This window comes from Anopheles nili, chromosome 3 (assembly GCF_943737925.1).
Source record: "Anopheles nili chromosome 3, idAnoNiliSN_F5_01, whole genome shotgun sequence".
NCBI classification, from domain to species: Eukaryota; Metazoa; Arthropoda; class Insecta; order Diptera; family Culicidae; genus Anopheles; species Anopheles nili.
This window is the reverse complement of record NC_071292.1, coordinates 67,539,800-67,557,240: the sequence shown is the minus strand read 5'-3', so window position 1 is coordinate 67,557,240 and position 17,441 is coordinate 67,539,800. Positions and strand designations below refer to the sequence as shown.

Sequence of the window (17,441 nt, the reverse complement as noted above, 5' to 3'; positions counted from 1 at the left end):
TGCCTCCTGAAAAGAAGCCATGAATCGATTTAAATACAATACTTGTTAGTAATATTTGATATTCTGTGGCACATATAGCAAACAGTACTAACCTCAAGACTGCAGTCAATAAAATCACTTGATTCATCATTTTCCAAAAACGACGAAACTTCCGCTTTGCTTTTGTTTTCAATGGAAACAGATACGCGGCCAAAGAGCACATTATTCAAGGGAGTAAATTCGATCCAAGCCAAAGGATCGATCGGTTTCTGATCAACAGTAACCCCATGCAACGAGCAAAGATCCAGTACGTGTAGCTTATTTGTAGACTGATCGTAACGAACGCTAGCATGTTTTTGGCAAATACTCTAAAAATGAAATTATTGCAAGTTACTAATTATACGAATTCAATCACAGAATTTAATACGCCATGCACAGTATTGGTTAAGTTGAATTTTTCATTGAGAATTGCTGCCAGTTTTGATGGATTGATGGTAAGATTGCTTTTAAAAATCAGTATAAGAAACTCCACTGCCTAGTAGGTCAAACATCGTGCTAGTTTCTTACTTTGACCCGTAACACTTAAGCGATTTCTAGCACTAGTAATTGGTCACGTGCTTTATGCACTTCCAGTAGTGCAAAGTTATGCGCCATATGATCTTCTCAATTGTTTTTATTCTCACGATTACCCCCAGTATCATGAGAGTATACGCCGCGATAAGCGAACCCATATTAACACACTCGCCCTTCTGTGTCTAATCAAATTTGCTTTCAGAGCCGACGAAACTGAACGTTTAAATATTCACATTAGTCCAGTCAACCGCTAGCTGTGGTTGGAAAAGCTACAGCTAAAATACGGAGTTCAATTTACCTTAAAAATGATATTCCGGAAAAAACTAATAGCAATCGTATGGTGTGTAACATGCGTTGCAATTGTAACAAGCAGTAGCACAATAGTGAACATCAAAAATGGTCCGATTGCCGGTGAATTTCGTGGTGATTACTATGCCTTTGAGGGAATACCGTACGCGAAACCACCCGTGGGTAAGTTACGATTCGCGCCCTCGATGCTGAACGATGATCGCTGGACTGAACCAAAGAACACAACCAAACGTGGCGCTATATGCATGCAGTGGAATCATCTCAATGCAAACAAGGATAAATTGGAGGGATCCGAGGATTGCCTCTTTTTAAACGTGTACACAAGGTCTATAGATCCGACTGCTCGCTTACCAACGATCGCGTTCATTCACGGCGGAGCCCTTATGTTCGGAACGGGAAATTTCTACGATCCGGATCACATCATGCGCCGACAAATGGTTCTAGTAACATTCAACTACCGCCTTGGGCCGCTTGGATTTCTCAGCACGGAGGATGAAGTGATACCTGGGAACTATGGACTGAAGGATCAGGTGACTGTTCTCCGCTGGATACGGGAGAATATTCATTCCTTCGGCGGTGATCCAGAAACGGTCAACATTGTTGGTTATTCAGCGGGTTCCGCTAGCGTTCACATGCACTATTTATCACCGCTTTCGCGTGGTCTCTTCAGCTCCGGAATTGGACATAGTGGATCGGCGTTGAACCCTTGGGTTATGTCTGAACGTTCGGTGGAAAAAGCTATCAGAATCGGGGCTGCGCTAGGTTGTCCAACTAGAAAAACCCAAGCACTGTTGGACTGCCTGAGGCAACTGCCGGCAGAACAAATTGTCCGACAAGTGCCACATTTCCTGGATTACCTATACAATCCATTCTCACCGTTCGGCGCTGTCGTTGAAAAATCGGGCCCTCTTAATCCTGAACCATTCCTAGCAGAGACGCCTCGATCGTTGATGAATGCAGGAAAGATCGCAAAAGTGCCATTAATTCTGGCGGTTACCGAAGCAGAAGGTCTTTACCCCGGAGCCGAGTTTTTAAGCGACCCCAGCTATCTACAACAAATAGATTCTCGATGGAATGAGCTATTACCAAGTATTCTTGACTATAAAACAACTGTTCCAGATCCAAAGAAGCGCGATCTTCTATCGGAAACTATTCGAAACCACTACTTCGGTGATGACACTCGTTTGTCTGCAGAAAATTTCAATGTTTTAATTCAGGTACTTCGATTTCATCATAATAAAGGGATATTTTAATGCCCAATTTCTTATTTTAGATTATTTCTAACCGGCTATACTTTGCGGGAGTTACAGAGTCGGCAAAGCTAATGCAACCGTACACCAAGGTGTACCTTTATTACGATCTGTATAAAGCAAAATACGGTGTCGGGGAGGCGTTATCCCATCGCGAAGAACCAGGATTGCTCGGTGTGTCCCATGGTGATGACGTTCTGTTAATATTCCCCAATGTTCTTCGGGAGCAACGTCCATACACGAACGAAGAGATGCAAGTAGTCGATCGGTTCGTTGCGTTGTACGAGGAGTTTGCTAAGGGAGATGTTCCCCGGTTTGGCGCTTACGAGTTACCGGTACAGGATTCCCGTGAAACGATTACTTTTTTAAAGCTCAACTATCAATTCAGTGAAGTTGTTCGTGAGGAAGGCATGAGTGATGAATCATTTTGGTATACTCTTAATTTTAACGACGGACCATACACCACCGATGCTCCATCCCATACTGAGCTATAATGTTTAGGGATTTATAGTAAAATGTACACTAAATACATTTCGCTTAATTAAAAAAAATTAATCGTTTGAATCGGATAGAATACACGCAAGGAAAACAAGATCGTTCAATAAAACAAATTATTTACAGTGCAACTCCAGTCAACAGGTTATATTAAACACATTACATCACATCTATGCAAATACGGCCCCCGCCTGTTCCTACGTAAATTTAAAAAAACACATCTATCCTGAATGCAGAATGTAGCTGACCTCCGTAACAATACCATTTCAATCAACTAGAGAAAGTAGTTCCATGGCGTTCCAACGTGGAGCGACCTGATAAGATTATATAGCATGATGCTACAGTAACGCAGCATAATAATACCGAATAAGCTAAAGCAACAGCAAGCAGATAAGATTAAGGCACATTTTTATTTACGTACCTGACTTGACGGATGCAGAAGCTGCACCAAAAATTGGCACATAAATAAAACCGTCTGTGAGACTGTAGCCAGCAGTACACAAGGAGAAGTTAAAGCGTGTATATTGTCGCGCAACCGTAGTACTTGAGAAGCTAACTTAATATACGTGGAGATCGAGAGATCGACGATTATCAATTCGTAGGATGGTGCTGAACCGAACACGTGGCGTCTCAAAATTAACAATCGCCTTGATAATCGCTTGTAGTTGTGGCCCGTTTGCCAGCGGTACGGTGGTGAAAATAGAAAATTGACCGATCGTGGGGGACTTTCGAGGGCATTATTATGCGTTCGAAGGTATCCCATACGCGAAGCCACCCGTTGGAGATCGTCGCTTTGCACCGTCGGAGCTAAATGACGAGCGATGGATCGAGCCGAAAAACGCCACTAGCCTTGGATCGTTCTGCATGCAGTGGAGCCACACGATCCCGACCAAGGATAAGCTATTCGGCGAGGAAGACTGCCTATACCTGAACGTGTACACTACCTCACTGGAGGAAACGGCAGAATTGTCAACGGTGCTGTACATCCACGGCGGTGCGTTCATGTTTGGTGGCGGAGGATTCTTTTCACCCGAGCATGTGCTGCGCAAACCGATGATCATGGTCACGTTCAACTACCGTGTGGGTCCGCTAGGGTTTCTCAGTACCGAGGACGACGTGATTCCCGGCAACTTTGGCCTCAAGGATCAGGTAACGGCCATGCGGTGGGTGAAGAAAAACATCCATCGCTTCGGAGGCGACCCAAAACGCGTCACGCTAGTGGGCTTTTCTGCGGGTGGTGCCAGTGTGAATCTACACTACCTGTCGCCTATGTCACGGGGGCTTTTCCAGAACGGCATTGCCCACAGTGGCACAGCCCTGAACCCGTGGGTGATGGCGGAAAAGTCTGCTCACAAAACGAAACATATCGCCCAGGCGCTTGGATGCTCCGTTGGTGAATCGACTCAGTCGATCCTGTCCTGCTTACGCAAGCAGCCTGCGGAAGATATCGTCCGGCAGGTACCATTTATGCTGGATTACCTCTTCAACCCGTTTTCGCCACTTGGTGTGGTGATCGAGAAACAAAGCAAGCTCAATCCCCGTCCGTTTCTAGCCGATCACCCCGCGGTACTATCGAAGAAAGGAAAGCTGACAAAAGCTCCGCTTATTCTGTCCGTTACCCAGGCGGAAGGCTTATACCCGGGGGCAGAATTCATCAGCCGACCGGAGTACCTAAAGGACATCGATTCGCTCTGGTACGAACTGTTACCGAGCATTCTCGATTACAAGACGGCTGTCTCGGACGTAAAAAACCGCGATGAACTATCGCGTGCTATCAGCGAGCATTATTTCGGAAAAGAACGCAAACTTTCTCGAGATAATTTCCGTACTTTCGTATCGGTAAGCAATAATTATGTTTCATAAGAGCACATAATTGGTAAACTATATCATTGCCCTTCTAGATCTTATCGAATCGCCTGTTCTTTGCTGGAACTACGCAAACAGCTAAGCTCCTACAGCCCCACATACCCGTTTACTTTTACTACTTCAACTTCAAAGCCGAATACGGAATCGGCGAAATGTTTTCCGGATCCAACGAAAATTACGGTGTCGCACATGGAGACGATACGCTGCTCGTCTTTCCTTCCAGCCTGCGCGATGAGCATCCATTGAACCGGGAAGAACTTAAAGTGGTTTCCAATTTTGTTACACTTTATGAAATGTTCTCGCAAGGACTGGAACCAAAATACGGCGCCCATCCGTTGCCTGTACAAAACGAGACAGGACAACTGCGATACCTGGAAATAGGGGACCCGGACTGCGAAGTGTGCACCGGTGTAAAAACAGCATACGGCGTGAGCGACGAACGCTTCTGGGACAAGCTCGATTTCAACGAACTTCCCGTTGGATCGAAGGTAGTACAGCCAGAGCCACGTCACACTGAACTGTGATTAGATTCAGACCAAATGCTCGGAGCTTCGAACAAAAGCAACTGGTTTGTTCCCTAGGAAATACTGCATGTGTTGGAAGATCGATGGGTGGGGTCATTAGAACATTTTCGATGATAACCGAGCGAGACGCGTAACTGTTTGAATTAAAGTAAAACAAAATCGATAAGAATCATAGCGGTGGTGGAACGTTATCATAATCTTCCTGCACCGAGTATTCTTATATATTCCTCAAATACAATTTTGGCTCACTTCACTTTGTACATTCGCTTAACGATCATGTATTTCGTGTTATATTGTGTAATTTTACCGGTCGCTGTTCTCGCTATAGATCGTGTTGTACCGGCTGTAACTAACGTGAAAGTGACTATCAAAAATGGTCCCCTTGTAGGGGAGATACGGAATGGCCATTTTGCCTTCGAAGGCATACCATACGCTAAGCCACCGATAGGCGATCGCCGGTTTGCTGCGTCCGAACTGTTCGATGAACGATGGCACGAGCCCCGTAATGCTACCCGTGTCGGTCCCGTTTGTTTACAGTGGTGCCACCTAAAACCCGGCGACGACAAATTGGACGGTTCCGAGGACTGTCTCTTTCTGAATGTGTACACTCCAATTCTGGAAGCCGAAGAAGTATTACCAACGATTGTTCACCTGCATGGCGGTGCGTTCATGTACGGCGGTGGAGGATATTTTAGGCCGAATTTTTTAATCCAAAAACGGTTGATACTGGTCACGGTGAACTATCGACTGGGTCCGCTCGGCTTTCTCAGCACCGAGGACGATGTGATCGCAGGCAATTACGGACTGAAAGATCAGGTGACGGCGCTGCAGTGGGTACAGAAAAACATCAAGTATTTCGGAGGGGACGCAGGCAAAGTCACGCTGTCTGGGTTTTCCGCTGGATCGGCTAGCGTGCATCTGCACTACCTATCGCCCCTTTCGAGAGGACTCTTCCGGAACGCCATTGGTCACAGTGGATCGGCGTTTAACCCGTGGGTTATGGTGGAAGGTGCTGCTGAGAAAACGAAACTGATCGCTTCCGGTGTGGGCTGTCCGACCGAGGCAAGCAGTAAGGAACTGCTGAATTGTTTAAGGCAGCGCTCAGCCGAAGAGCTAGTGCGCCAGGTACCGAAGCTACAGGATTTTTTATACAATCCTTTCTCACCTTTGGGTGTTGTGGTCGAGAAGCGAGGCAAATTCAATCCTTACCCCTTCCTATCAGAACATCCACACGTTTTGACACGCGCTGGAATGTTTGCCAAAAAACCGATCCTGCTGTCAGTGACCGGGGCCGAGGGTCTCTATCCCGCAGCTGAATTTTTCAGCAATACAAGCTACATCCAGCAGATTAACGATCGATGGAACGAGCTATTACCAAGCATTCTGGATTATAAGTATAGTGTCCGGGATGTTCACATAAGAAACGCGCTCTCCGAAGTGATTAGAACATACTATTTAGGAACAAACGCGCTCAGTGAGCAAACTTTTCCTCAATTCGTTCGAGTAGGTGATAACGGGCTAAATATATGAGCGAAAAGCACTAATCAATTGCAACGCTTTTTTCAGATAATTTCTAACCGCCTGTTCTTTGCCGGCGTCACATCGTTGGCAAAGATGATGCAACCGCACATTCCGGTCTACGTTTACTTCGACCAGTACAAAACCACGTTCGGACTGTCGGAAGCGCTATCGGGAACTGATGAGTTTCTCGGAGTTCCTCACGGAGAAGATATTCTGCTCATTTATCCCAGTAGCCTACGGGATAAGCATAAGTACACAACGGAGGAACTGCTCATGGCTTCTAGATTCTGCGATTTATACGAATCATTTGCCCATGGCCTCCAGCCTAGATTCGGCCTGCAGGAGCTGCCAGCACAGCAAGACGCCACAAGACTAACCTACTTGCTTATAGAGCATCCCAACAGCACCATCATTACATCTGAATATTTAAGCGATGAACCGTTTTGGAATATATTGGATTTTAACGAGACGCCAGCTTGCCATACAGTTGACGCACAAACCTCAGACGTCCAATTTTAACGATTAAAAAACAATAAAACATCCAAGTACTCACCTCGTCTTGCAGCAGTATAGTGTTGTAGCGTTCATTATTTGCCGAGCCGATCACGGTTATTCCCGGTCGAATGGGATGTTTTGCACCTCGGATATTCAAAAACATCTGAAACGGTCGATACGATACGTAAGATATATATAAATTGCGTACAATGCAATAAATTGAGATAAAACCTAAACTTGGAACTATACTTACACTGCTAATTGACGCCATACGGATTACAGATTGAAGCTGGTATCAAACATAACTGAAACTACTTGTACATACAAGAAATTAACAAACTTTGGAACGAGTAGGCTTAACTCCAAATGTTTTGCGTCTTTTGCCTTTATTTGACGTTTCAGTTGGCGCTGTTTTCATGCAGTGTTTACGAGAAAAATGTTAACACTATACTGTCAAACGGAAAGCAACAACTAATCAATTTATTATGTTTAACAAATCAGTAATGGAGTATTGTATATATCCAAAAAATAATGAGCAAATCATAGCAATGGTATTGTTATTCAAATATGTTTTAACATTATTATAACATATTCGAATTTATGTGAACTTTCGAAATGTATATATCTTGGTATTAAACACTCTATGTATACATTTATAAACCTTTAAAGCCTAACATGCGAGTGACAGTTTGAGCACATGTTTTCCGTGCAGCCAATGCATTGGCACGCGCGTAAATAAACTGTGCTGGCGGCCCTGATTCGCCGCTTAGAGCGCATGTGCGCGAATGCGACGGCGTTAGCGGTAAAGCGTCTACACTGTTTCAGCACTCCTTCCGTGGTACGCTCCTGGTGAAAAAAGAAGAACTGATCATTCTTTCAGTGGGAGACGTTGTAGTGAGAAGTATTGTCTGTTTTTTCTCCGTTCAACATGGCTGCCCTGAGTGATTCGGTGTTAGACGCGTTGGTTTTTGAGCATTTGTCACGAAAAGACAAAACATTTGCCGCAGTATTCCAGAAGAAATATCAAACGGTAAGCTGTTCTCATCAATTGGTGCTTTATTTTATCAGAGCTAATCGATAAATAATCGCCCTAATTTGTTCCCGGCATGCGGTAGCACGTGTTGACTGGCAGTGTGACGCAGTTAGAAATAATCCGCGAAAAGTCGATATTTCTTATTTCAATCTTTACTTAAATTGATAAATCGCATTTCATACTTCAACATTTGCATAATTTATATTGTTTTAAACTTTATCGGTGGTTCTGCGCCATTTATGTGCCTATGACGCGGCTACCTCGTGTTGCGGGCTGCCATGCGGTAGCCTTGGGTTCTGCGCGGGGGGTAAGCGGCCGCCATAGGTATTCGCGTGGTGTAGTAGGCCTTGAACGATGTTTTTATGTACCTCTTCAAACATCAGCTATCGAAAAGCATGCTTCCGCGTTTACTGAGGAGTACTTTCAGGTGGGCTTAGAGGTTATGTTTTCTGTAATCTAAATCCATAATCTGTACTCCAAGAACAAACTTCCATCGGAATCGTGCCTTTGTCGGGATTGATAATCTTTTTCCATATTGTCACCTATTTTGGCAATGATTCCATACAATTACCCGTTCTGTTCCTCGCCAAAGGGATCGGAGCTCTCAATCGATCAAAACATATTCGACCGTACGTTAATTTATTGTCATTGTTGTGTTTTGTTACTTCTATTTACAGGCCACACTTCCGAAAGGAGCACCAAAGTTAGATGAAATCGTGAAACATTATCAAGCCACAAACAAAAAGCTGGTACTAAACAAAGTAGCAGCAGAGGAAGACGATGAGGATTCCGAAGAAGATGATGAAGAAGACGAAGAAGAGGAAACAGCGCCTCCTCCAGTGAAAAACGGCAAGTTGAATGGCAAGGCTGCAACAAATGGAACTGCTGCGAAGAAACCACAACAAGCCGCTGACGAAGAGGAGGAAGATTCCGATGAAGAGGAAGACTCCGATGAGGAGGAGGAGGAGACCAAGCCGGTTAAAAAGGCGAACGCCAAAGTCGCAGTAAAGGTAACACCTCTCCTGAAACAACAGAAAGAAGAATCAGAAGAAGATTCCGATGAGGAGGAAGATGATGATGAGGAGGAAGAAGAGGAGGAGGACGATGATGAAGACGAGCAACCTGTCCCCAAGAAACAGCAGCCTGCAAAGGCTGGACAGAAACGTAAGGCAGAAGAAGCCGAGGAAGAAGATGACGAAGATGATGAGGACGAGGAAGCTGAGGAAGAAGCGCCCAAATCATTGGCTAAGAAAGGCAACAACACTCCGAAGTTCAACGATAAGCCGCAACAAAAGAACAAGGTAAGATACATTTGAGTTTCTTTGGGAGAACTTCAATACTGCAGGCAATGTGTATAGCACATCACCTCTCGATTGGGCTTCAAACACTTAACATGTTCAAGAGACCAGCAGTTTCGCTTATCGGGTACAAACCCGTTTATTGACATACGATGTTGAGGCCACCAAACCCAGCAATTGCTGGTGCGTTATTTCATATGAAATTCGTTTCATTGATGATTCAATCGTTTTGTGGGCCAAGGATCGTGTTTTTCAGAAAGATAGAAATAGAGAAAAATGCACTCATTTTTCCACCTTCTGCTCGAGGTATCGATATAATCGTTAGTGTAATGGATGAAATCGTTTGAATTTCATTAAACCAGAGTTTGTTTTGTTTTATCATTGACACATTCTTGGAAATTTGACAATGGACACGTGTATGCCATGTATGTATGTAAGGATTAATACCGAAGGAACAGTAGATGCTGGGGTCATAGTTCCTTTTATCCACGACAAATCAACATCTTCCTGTTGCCCTATGTTCACTGATAGGATTGGTTTTATTATCATTGCATACGCTATGCCATTGTACCATTTACACTCAATATGTGGAAGGTGGTGTAAAGTGCTAATACGTTCTCTATTTCTTTCTTTTTCAATTTTCTCGATCTATCCGATCCTTCCCATGACAATGATGTTCCTGTGCCATAGAATGATCGGACTTCATTCGGCGGCTATGACAATCGCAACGGCGGTGGATCCAACAAATGGCAGGATGGTGACGGAAACACCGAAAAGAGACAACACGAGCCACGGCCCGGTGATTGGGATTGCCCCGAGTGCGGCCAATCGAACTTCCGATCCCGTCAGCAATGCTTCAAGTGCACGAGTCGTAATCCGAATCCAGAAAAAACTTGGTCTTGCCCGAGCTGCCAGTTTGACAACTTTGCGAGCCGTTTTAGCTGTTTCAAATGCCAAACCAAAAACCCTGATGGTAGTTCTGACGGAGGTGGTTTCCGCGGAGGTCGAGGTGGTCGAGGAGGCTTCGGTGGTCGTGGAGGAGGTGGTGGTGGTTTCGGAGCAGGCGGTGGTCGTGGAGGTGGCGGTTTCCGTGGTCGTGGCAGTCCTGGTGGGCGCGGTCGTGGCAGTCCCGGTGGGCGAGGTCGGGGAGGATCCTCGGGTTTCGGAGGTCCACCTAATAAGAAAATGTCTTTTAATGACGAGTAAGATGTGAATCCTTGAATAAGAGATAATTAATTGTCCTCGTATTCTGTGTTGCTATGTACGAGCAAGAATCAGATAGCTTATATAATTTGTTTTAAGTCGTTCTAGTATTTTCCAATGAAAATACAATTTCGAGTTAATTTCTTATCGTTCCCCATCAAAGCAGCCCCTTATTTCCCTCATCCTGAGAGGGTTTGTAAGACAGGAAAGTTTTCTTATGTACAGGGTGGAATTTCTACATCAGGATTTAAGAAAGGACAGCTCGCTCATGTACAAACATACAAACAATTAACAACCCCTTCATATCGATAAATACAATTTATCGTACACATGTGTTCTGAGAAAATTTAAAAGGATGTTATGCTCATCCGCTTTCTAAATTAAAGCAAACATTATACCGAATGTTCCAAAGCATAAGATCGCGATAATAAGAACATATATACATCTTCGTAAAACGTGTACGAAAGTTTTCTTCTCATTTATCGTAGAAATAAAATGAACCTTTTCAGACACTATTTCATTGGTTCTGTGTGTTTTTGTTCAATATTGGGTAAACATTGATTTCGGTAGTCATCGCCAACGGATAATCTTGCCATTACAGTTTCGTCTGAAACAATGTAGCTTAAACAATTTATTTTGCATATGCAAATTGCGTTCAAGTATTTAAGTGCCGTTTTTAATATTCTATTTTAGGTAATTACTAATGGCATTGGCAATGCTATCAAGAAAGTAGAATCATCTGATGATAGTTCCGACGATAGCACTGAAGAGGAAACAGCAAAGCCTGCAGCTAAAAAGCCAGCTCAAACTGTAGCTACTCCTAAAGCTGGCACTGCTGCAAAGGCTGTTACTCCTGCAGCTGCGAAGAAAAAGCAGGAAGAATCGAGCAGTGATGATTCCTCGGAAGAGGAGGAACCTGCAAAGAAACCAGCTGCTGTGAAAGCTACTCCGGTGGTGGCTAAACCAACAAATGGAACTGCTGCAAAGAAAGCGGAATCATCTGATGATAGCTCTGACGATAGCTCTGAAGAGGAAGCAGCAAAACCTGCAGCTAAGAAGCCAGCTCAAACCGTAGCTACTCCTAAAGCTGGCACTGCTGCAAAGACTGTTACTCCTGCAGCTGCGAAGAAAAAGCAGGAAGAATTGAGCAGTGATGATTCCTCGGAAGAGGAGAAACCTGCAAAGAAACCAGCTGCTGTGAAAGCTACTCCGGTGGCGGCTAAACCAACAAATGGAACTGCTGCAAAGAAAGCGGAATCATCTGATGATAGCTCTGACGATAGCTCTGAAGAGGAAGCAGCAAAACCTGCAGCTAAAAAGCCAGCTCAAACCGTAGCTACTCCTAAAGCTGGCACTGCTGCAAAGGCTGTTACTCCTGCAGCCGCAAAGAAAAAGCAGGAAGAATCGAGCAGTGATGATTCCTCGGAAGAGGAGGAACCTGCAAAGAAACCAGCTGCTGTGAAAGCAAGTCCTGTTGCGGTTAAATCAGCAAATGCAGTTGTAGCAAAGAAAGCGGAATCATCTGATGATAGCTCCGACGATAGCTCTGAAGAGGAAGCAGCAAAACCTGCAGCTAAGAAACCAACTCAAACCGTAACTACTCCTAAAGCTGGCACTGCTGCAAAGGCTGTTACTCCTGCAGCCGCAAAGAAAAAGCAGGAAGAATCGAGCAGTGATGATTCCTCGGAAGAGGAGGAACCTGCAAAGAAACCAGCTGCTGTGAAAGCGACTCCTGTTGCGGTTAAATCAGCAAATGCAGTTGTAGCAAAGAAAGCGGAATCATCTGATGATAGCTCCGACGATAGCTCTGAAGAGGAAGCAGCAAAACCTGCGGCCAAGAAACCAACTCAAACCGTAGCTACTCCTAAAGCTGGCACTGTTGCAAAGGCTGTTACTCCAACAGCTGCGAAGAAAAAGCAGGAAGAATCGAGCAGTGATGATTCCTCGGAAGAGGAGGAACCTGCAAAGAAACCAGCTGTTGTGAAAGCTACTCCGGTGGCGGCTAAACCAACAAATGCAGTTGTAGCAAAGAAAGCGGAATCATCTGATGATAGCTCCGACGATAGCTCTGAAGAGGAAGCAGCAAAACCTGCGGCCAAGAAACCAACTCAAACCGTAGCTACTCCTAAAGCTGGCACTGTTGCAAAGGCTGTTACTCCAACAGCTGCGAAGAAAAAGCAGGAAGAATCGAGCAGTGATGATTCCTCGGAAGAGGAGGAACCTGCAAAGAAACCAGCTGCTGTGAAAGCGACTCCGGTGGCGGCTAAACCAACAAATGGAGCTGCGGCAAAGAAAGCGGTATCATCTGATGATAGCTCTGACGATAGCTCTGAAGAGGAAGCAGCAAAACCTGTAGCTAAGAAACCAGTTCAAACCGTAGCTACTCCTAAAGCTGGCACTGTTGCAAAGGCTGTTACTCCTGCAGCCGCGAAGAAAAAGCAGGAAGAATCGAGCAGTGATGATTCCTCGGAAGAGGAGGAACCTGCAAAGAAACCAGCTGCTGTGAAAGCAAGTCCTGTTGCGGTTAAATCAGCTAATGCAGTTGTAGCAAAGAAAGCGGAATCATCTGATGATAGCTCCGACGATAGCTCAGAAGAGGAAGCAGCAAAACCTGCGGCCAAGAAACCAACTCAAACCGTAGCTACTCCTAAAGCTGGCACTGTTGCAAAGGCTGTTACTCCTGCAGCTGCGAAGAAAAAGCAGGAAGAATCGAGCAGTGATGATTCCTCGGAAGAGGAGGAACCTGCAAAGAAACCAGCTGCTGTGAAAGCTACTCCGGTGGCGGCTAAACCAACAAATGGAACTGCTGCAAAGAAAGCGGAATCATCTGATGATAGCTCTGACGATAGCTCTGAAGAGGAAGCAGCAAAACCTGCAGCTAAAAAGCCAGCTCAAACTGTAGCTACTCCTAAAGCTGGCACTGCTGCAAAGGCTGTTACTCCTGCAGCTGCGAAGAAAAAGCAGGAAGAATCGAGCAGTGATGATTCCTCGGAAGAGGAGGAACCTGCAAAGAAACCAGCTGCTGTGAAAGCTACTCCGGTGGCGGCTAAACCAACAAATGCAGTTGTAGCAAAGAAAGCGGAATCATCTGATGATAGCTCTGACGATAGCTCTGAAGAGAAAGCAGCAAAACCTGCAGCTAAGAAGCCAGCTCAAACCGTAGCTACTCCTAAAGCTGGCACTGCTGCAAAGGCTGTTACTCCTGCAGCTGCGAAGAAAAAGCAGGAAGAATCGAGCAGTGATGATTCCTCGGAAGAGGAGGAACCTTCAAAGAAACCAGCTGCTGTGAAAGCTACTCCGGTGGCGGCTAAACCAACAAATGGAACTGCTGCAAAGAAAGCGGAATCATCTGATGATAGCTCTGACGATAGCTCTGAAGAGGAAGCAGCAAAACCTGCAGCTAAAAAGCCAGCTCAAACCGTAGCTACTCCTAAAGCTGGCACTGCTGCAAAGGCTGTTACTCCTGCAGCTGTGAAGAAAAAGCAGGAAGAATCGAGCAGTGATGATTCCTCGGAAGAGGAGGAACCTGCAAAGAAACCAGCTGCTGTGAAAGCTACTCCGGTGGCGGCTAAACCAACAAATGGAACTGCTGCAAAGAAAGCGGAATCATCTGATGATAGCTCTGACGATAGCTCTGAAGAGGAAGCAGCAAAACCTGCAGCTAAGAAGCCAGCTCAAACCGTAGCTACTCCTAAAGCTGGCACTGCTGCAAAGATTGTTACTCCTGCAGCTGCGAAGAAAAAGCAGGAAGAATCGAGCAGTGATGATTCCTCGGAAGAGGAGGAACCTGCAAAGAAACCACCTGCTGTAAAAGCAACTCCGGTGGCGGCTAAACCAACAAATGGAACTTCAGCCAAGAATGCAGTATCATCTGATGATAGCTCCGACGATAGTTCTGAAGAGGAAGCAACAAAACCTGCGGCCAAGAAACCAGCTCAAATAGTATCTGCATCAAAATCGATTACTGTTGCAAAAACATCTGCTGTCAAATCTCAACAAGACGAATCCAGTAGTGAAGACGATTCTTCAGAAGAGGAAAATACCGCTAAGAAACCTGCAGCAACCACCGCTAAAAGGAAAGCAGAATCATCCGATGATAGTTCGGACGAAGAAACGACAAAACCGGTTGCAAAGAAACCAACCCAGAAATCCGTTTCTTTGGTTTCTTCAACACCAAAGTCAGATGTAAATGCTGCAAAGACCGCGACGTCAGATTCAGATTCGGAATCAGATTCAGATGAGGACGAAAAACCGCCAACAACGCCAAATGGAGTAAATCACGTGGGGCAGAAAAGAAAGCTAGAGCAACAGGAACAGCTTAACTCATCCGCGAAGAAGATGCACTATAGCAACCATTTTGTGAAGGCCAGCGATCCTACTGATGGCTACCCAAATGAACAGGTGTGTTAATGGTTTATTAATAACTGCTTCGTAAAACTTGAAATCGATACTATTTCATGCTTATAATTCTTCTCAACTTTTGAAATGATTTCTTACACGCAGTTCGAAACTCCACCGACCAACAAAAAACCGTTCGAAGAAAACGGTAGTACCAGCAGTGGGTTCGGAAGCGGAAGAAAATCATTCACAAACAGCGATGAAAAACGTGGAGTCACACGATTCCAGCGCGTTCGAGCAGATGAGGTCGAAATTGATCACCGGTTGCAGGACAATTCATACGAAGCTAAGGTATGTATTAAAGACACTTGAGAAGAGTAGAAAATGAAACGTTTAAGTGCGTGTAGAACGGAAACAAAGGATAATCATGATTTGCGATCATTTTACATCCCAAGTCGAATTTGGAAGTCGTTTATATACCGATAGTGGTATAATGACAACATTTGCTCACAATCACGGAGTAACGAAGAATGCTATTACTTTAGAGTAGCAGAAAAAGGGCAGTTATTTATGTCTTCACCTGAAAAATTTATTGTGAAACCTAGGCCAATGTCTAGATGATAGAAACTATGCGAGCAATCCCGTATAACGGTTTAAACAATTGCATTGCTGTTTTAACGTTGTACTTTTACTCTTCCATAATCGCTCCTAATAATCTCGCTTGCTTGTATACATGTGACGTAGGTCAACATGGCTTGAATTGATTTGTGAGCCTGGACACGGAATGTATGGGATTGTGGATTGTGATTCTCCTTTCTCTTCATTCCGTCGTTCAGATACAAATCAAAATGCATATTTTTATCTTTCTCCTTCGTTGATGGTAGCCAAAGTTCATCAGCTTTTTAAAATCGAACGAAAACCCTAGCGAAGTCAAGACCACAGCAAACGAACGCTTTGGCGAGTGGAATTGTACCGACTGCTCGACCGTTAATTATGGAGTTCGTCTGGCCTGCTCCAAATGTCGAAAAACCCGCACAACGTGGAAGTGCAGGGAATGTTACGAACAGAATGAGGTGCAAAATCCGACGAAGGATGCTTGCAAGGTGTGCGAAAGCGTGGCGCCGTACGTCGTTGGACGGAATCTGGACGAGAAGACAGGCATGTGGAAGTGTGATAAATGCGGCTGCCACAACAAGGAACGTTTTATCATCTGTTTCTGTGCCCGAAGTAGTTCTATTGATCCCGCACCGGCTGAAAACAAGCGAGAGAGGGCCAAGAAACAGCCACTGAAAGCTGGTGATTGGTTTTGTGCAGACTGTATGAAGCATAACTATGCCAAGAATCTCAAATGCGTCCGCTGTTACTCGCTAAAACCACAGGAACTTTTCCCGGGAAAATGATGATAAAGATCGCAATGTCTTTGTTTCCTTGACTAGAACTTATGTGTACGTTGAATAAATCAGTAGGCGGAATGGGAGTACAGAGCGCAGGTATTTGAACGTTAAAATTAATCTTTTTCTTTCGGTTGTTGGTTTTTTTTTTTCAGATAAACGCCCGAGGATCATACGGTGAACGAGCGAACAAAATTCTAAAACATACGAAGGGCAAATCTTTCAGGCACGAGAAAACCAAAAAGAAACGTTCGGGCTATCAGGGAGGCATTATCGATATGAGTGTAAATTCGATTAAGTTCGAGGATTAAGCGGAAAATTGTACTGACTTGGGATCCACTACGACAACGATGTAGGAATAGCTCCAATGTAACAATAGATACGCGCTGTTCCTACAATGCTACAGCGGATCTCGTATCTCCTACAATAGTGGATCTAGAGCAGTTCAATCATACAAAGTTGATGTCAGACTTTTGCTGAAATCCCACGACCCTAGAGAAAGCAGTGCCCGTTCGGTTTGTCTCTACTTCCATTTCGTACAGTTATTATAGCTACGTTAGCGTCCTAAACCGGACAACACGTGTAGGTATACGCAATCACAGCGTAAACGATATTTGTTTCTAATTATTGTCAAAACATTGTATGTATGTATATGCTCAAAAAACACTAAAGGACACAATCCAAGAAAATAGTTTATCTATAGGCGGTAGGGAGCATAAATACTACTTCTTTACTTTTACGGTTTTTCACTACCCCAATCGAGGAGGAATTAGAAATGATGGTTTTTATCATCTTAAGTCAAATCGCCTATATATCCCCGTATTTATGAAAGACATAGATGTATACAGGGGAAGAATATCGCACAGTAGTGTGTATTACATTAGTAAGAATCTATTTGAGTTATATAAATAAACGTGATCAAACGGATTTGGCATTGTGTATTGTTAAATGGATTTAAGTAAGGTGGATCTTGGGTACTTTTCCGAACGTTAGAGTGTTTTTAACACGATGGGCAATCGTTGCGTGGCCGCAAATTCAGCAAAAAACGTTTTGAAATCGCTAATATAAAGATCACTTTCTTTTCTGCACACTTCCCAACTGGGTTGCTTAAATTAGATGTGCCTTATCTTGAAGCAGCTTTAAAACAACGGGGTTTGCTTATTCAA

The 17,441-nt window shown here is 44.5% G+C and overlaps 4 protein-coding genes across 4 annotated transcripts; all 4 read left to right on the top strand.

Moving 5' to 3' along the window:
* Positions 1–857: 857 nt before the first annotated feature.
* Positions 858–2,605, top strand: LOC128724872 (venom carboxylesterase-6-like). Its single transcript, XM_053818594.1, has 2 exons — positions 858–2,078; positions 2,135–2,605. The coding sequence occupies exons 1-2, from the start codon at positions 858–860 to the stop codon at positions 2,603–2,605; spliced, it is 1,692 nt and encodes a 563-aa protein (XP_053674569.1).
* A 604-nt stretch (positions 2,606–3,209) lies between these two features.
* On the top strand, positions 3,210–5,169 carry LOC128724871 (esterase-5A-like). The gene is given in 2 exon segments (XM_053818593.1): positions 3,210–4,445; positions 4,508–5,169. Coding segments are annotated over 2 exon segments (1,725 nt in total). The 3' UTR covers positions 4,997–5,169.
* Positions 5,170–5,272: 103 nt separating this feature from the next.
* LOC128724870 (carboxylic ester hydrolase-like) lies at positions 5,273–7,036 on the top strand. Its single transcript, XM_053818592.1, has 2 exons — positions 5,273–6,499; positions 6,563–7,036. The coding sequence occupies exons 1-2, from the start codon at positions 5,273–5,275 to the stop codon at positions 7,034–7,036; spliced, it is 1,701 nt and encodes a 566-aa protein (XP_053674567.1).
* Positions 7,037–7,899: 863 nt separating this feature from the next.
* LOC128724869 (nucleolar protein dao-5-like) lies at positions 7,900–17,196 on the top strand. Its single transcript, XM_053818591.1, has 9 exons — positions 7,900–8,042; positions 8,723–9,346; positions 10,034–10,545; positions 11,148–11,151; positions 11,240–12,158; positions 12,297–12,941; positions 13,080–14,947; positions 15,050–15,235; positions 16,431–17,196. Exons 1-9 carry the CDS (start codon positions 7,941–7,943, stop codon positions 16,584–16,586), a joined length of 5,016 nt encoding a protein of 1,671 aa, XP_053674566.1. The 5' UTR covers positions 7,900–7,940; the 3' UTR covers positions 16,587–17,196.
* The last annotated feature ends 245 nt before the right edge of the window (positions 17,197–17,441 follow it).

What these genes read in the sequence shown, in the direction of transcription:
- LOC128724872 (XM_053818594.1), top strand. Translation starts at nt 858, where the DNA reads ATGATATTCCGGAAAAAACTAATAGCAATCGTATGGTGTGTAACATGC. An exon ending in ATTTCAATGTTTTAATTCAG is followed by an intron (nt 2,079 to 2,134) that starts GTACTTCGATTT and finishes TTCTTATTTTAG; the next exon opens with ATTATTTCTAACCGGCTATA.
- LOC128724870 (XM_053818592.1), top strand. Translation starts at nt 5,273, where the DNA reads ATGTATTTCGTGTTATATTGTGTAATTTTACCGGTCGCTGTTCTCGCT. An exon ending in CTTTTCCTCAATTCGTTCGA is followed by an intron (nt 6,500 to 6,562) that starts GTAGGTGATAAC and finishes CGCTTTTTTCAG; the next exon opens with ATAATTTCTAACCGCCTGTT.
- LOC128724869 (XM_053818591.1), top strand. Translation starts at nt 7,941, where the DNA reads ATGGCTGCCCTGAGTGATTCGGTGTTAGACGCGTTGGTTTTTGAGCAT. An exon ending in CGTAACTACTCCTAAAGCTG is followed by an intron (nt 12,159 to 12,296) that starts GCACTGCTGCAA and finishes CGGTTAAATCAG; the next exon opens with CAAATGCAGTTGTAGCAAAG. An exon ending in ACAATTCATACGAAGCTAAG is followed by an intron (nt 15,236 to 16,430) that starts GTATGTATTAAA and finishes TTTTTTTTTCAG; the next exon opens with ATAAACGCCCGAGGATCATA.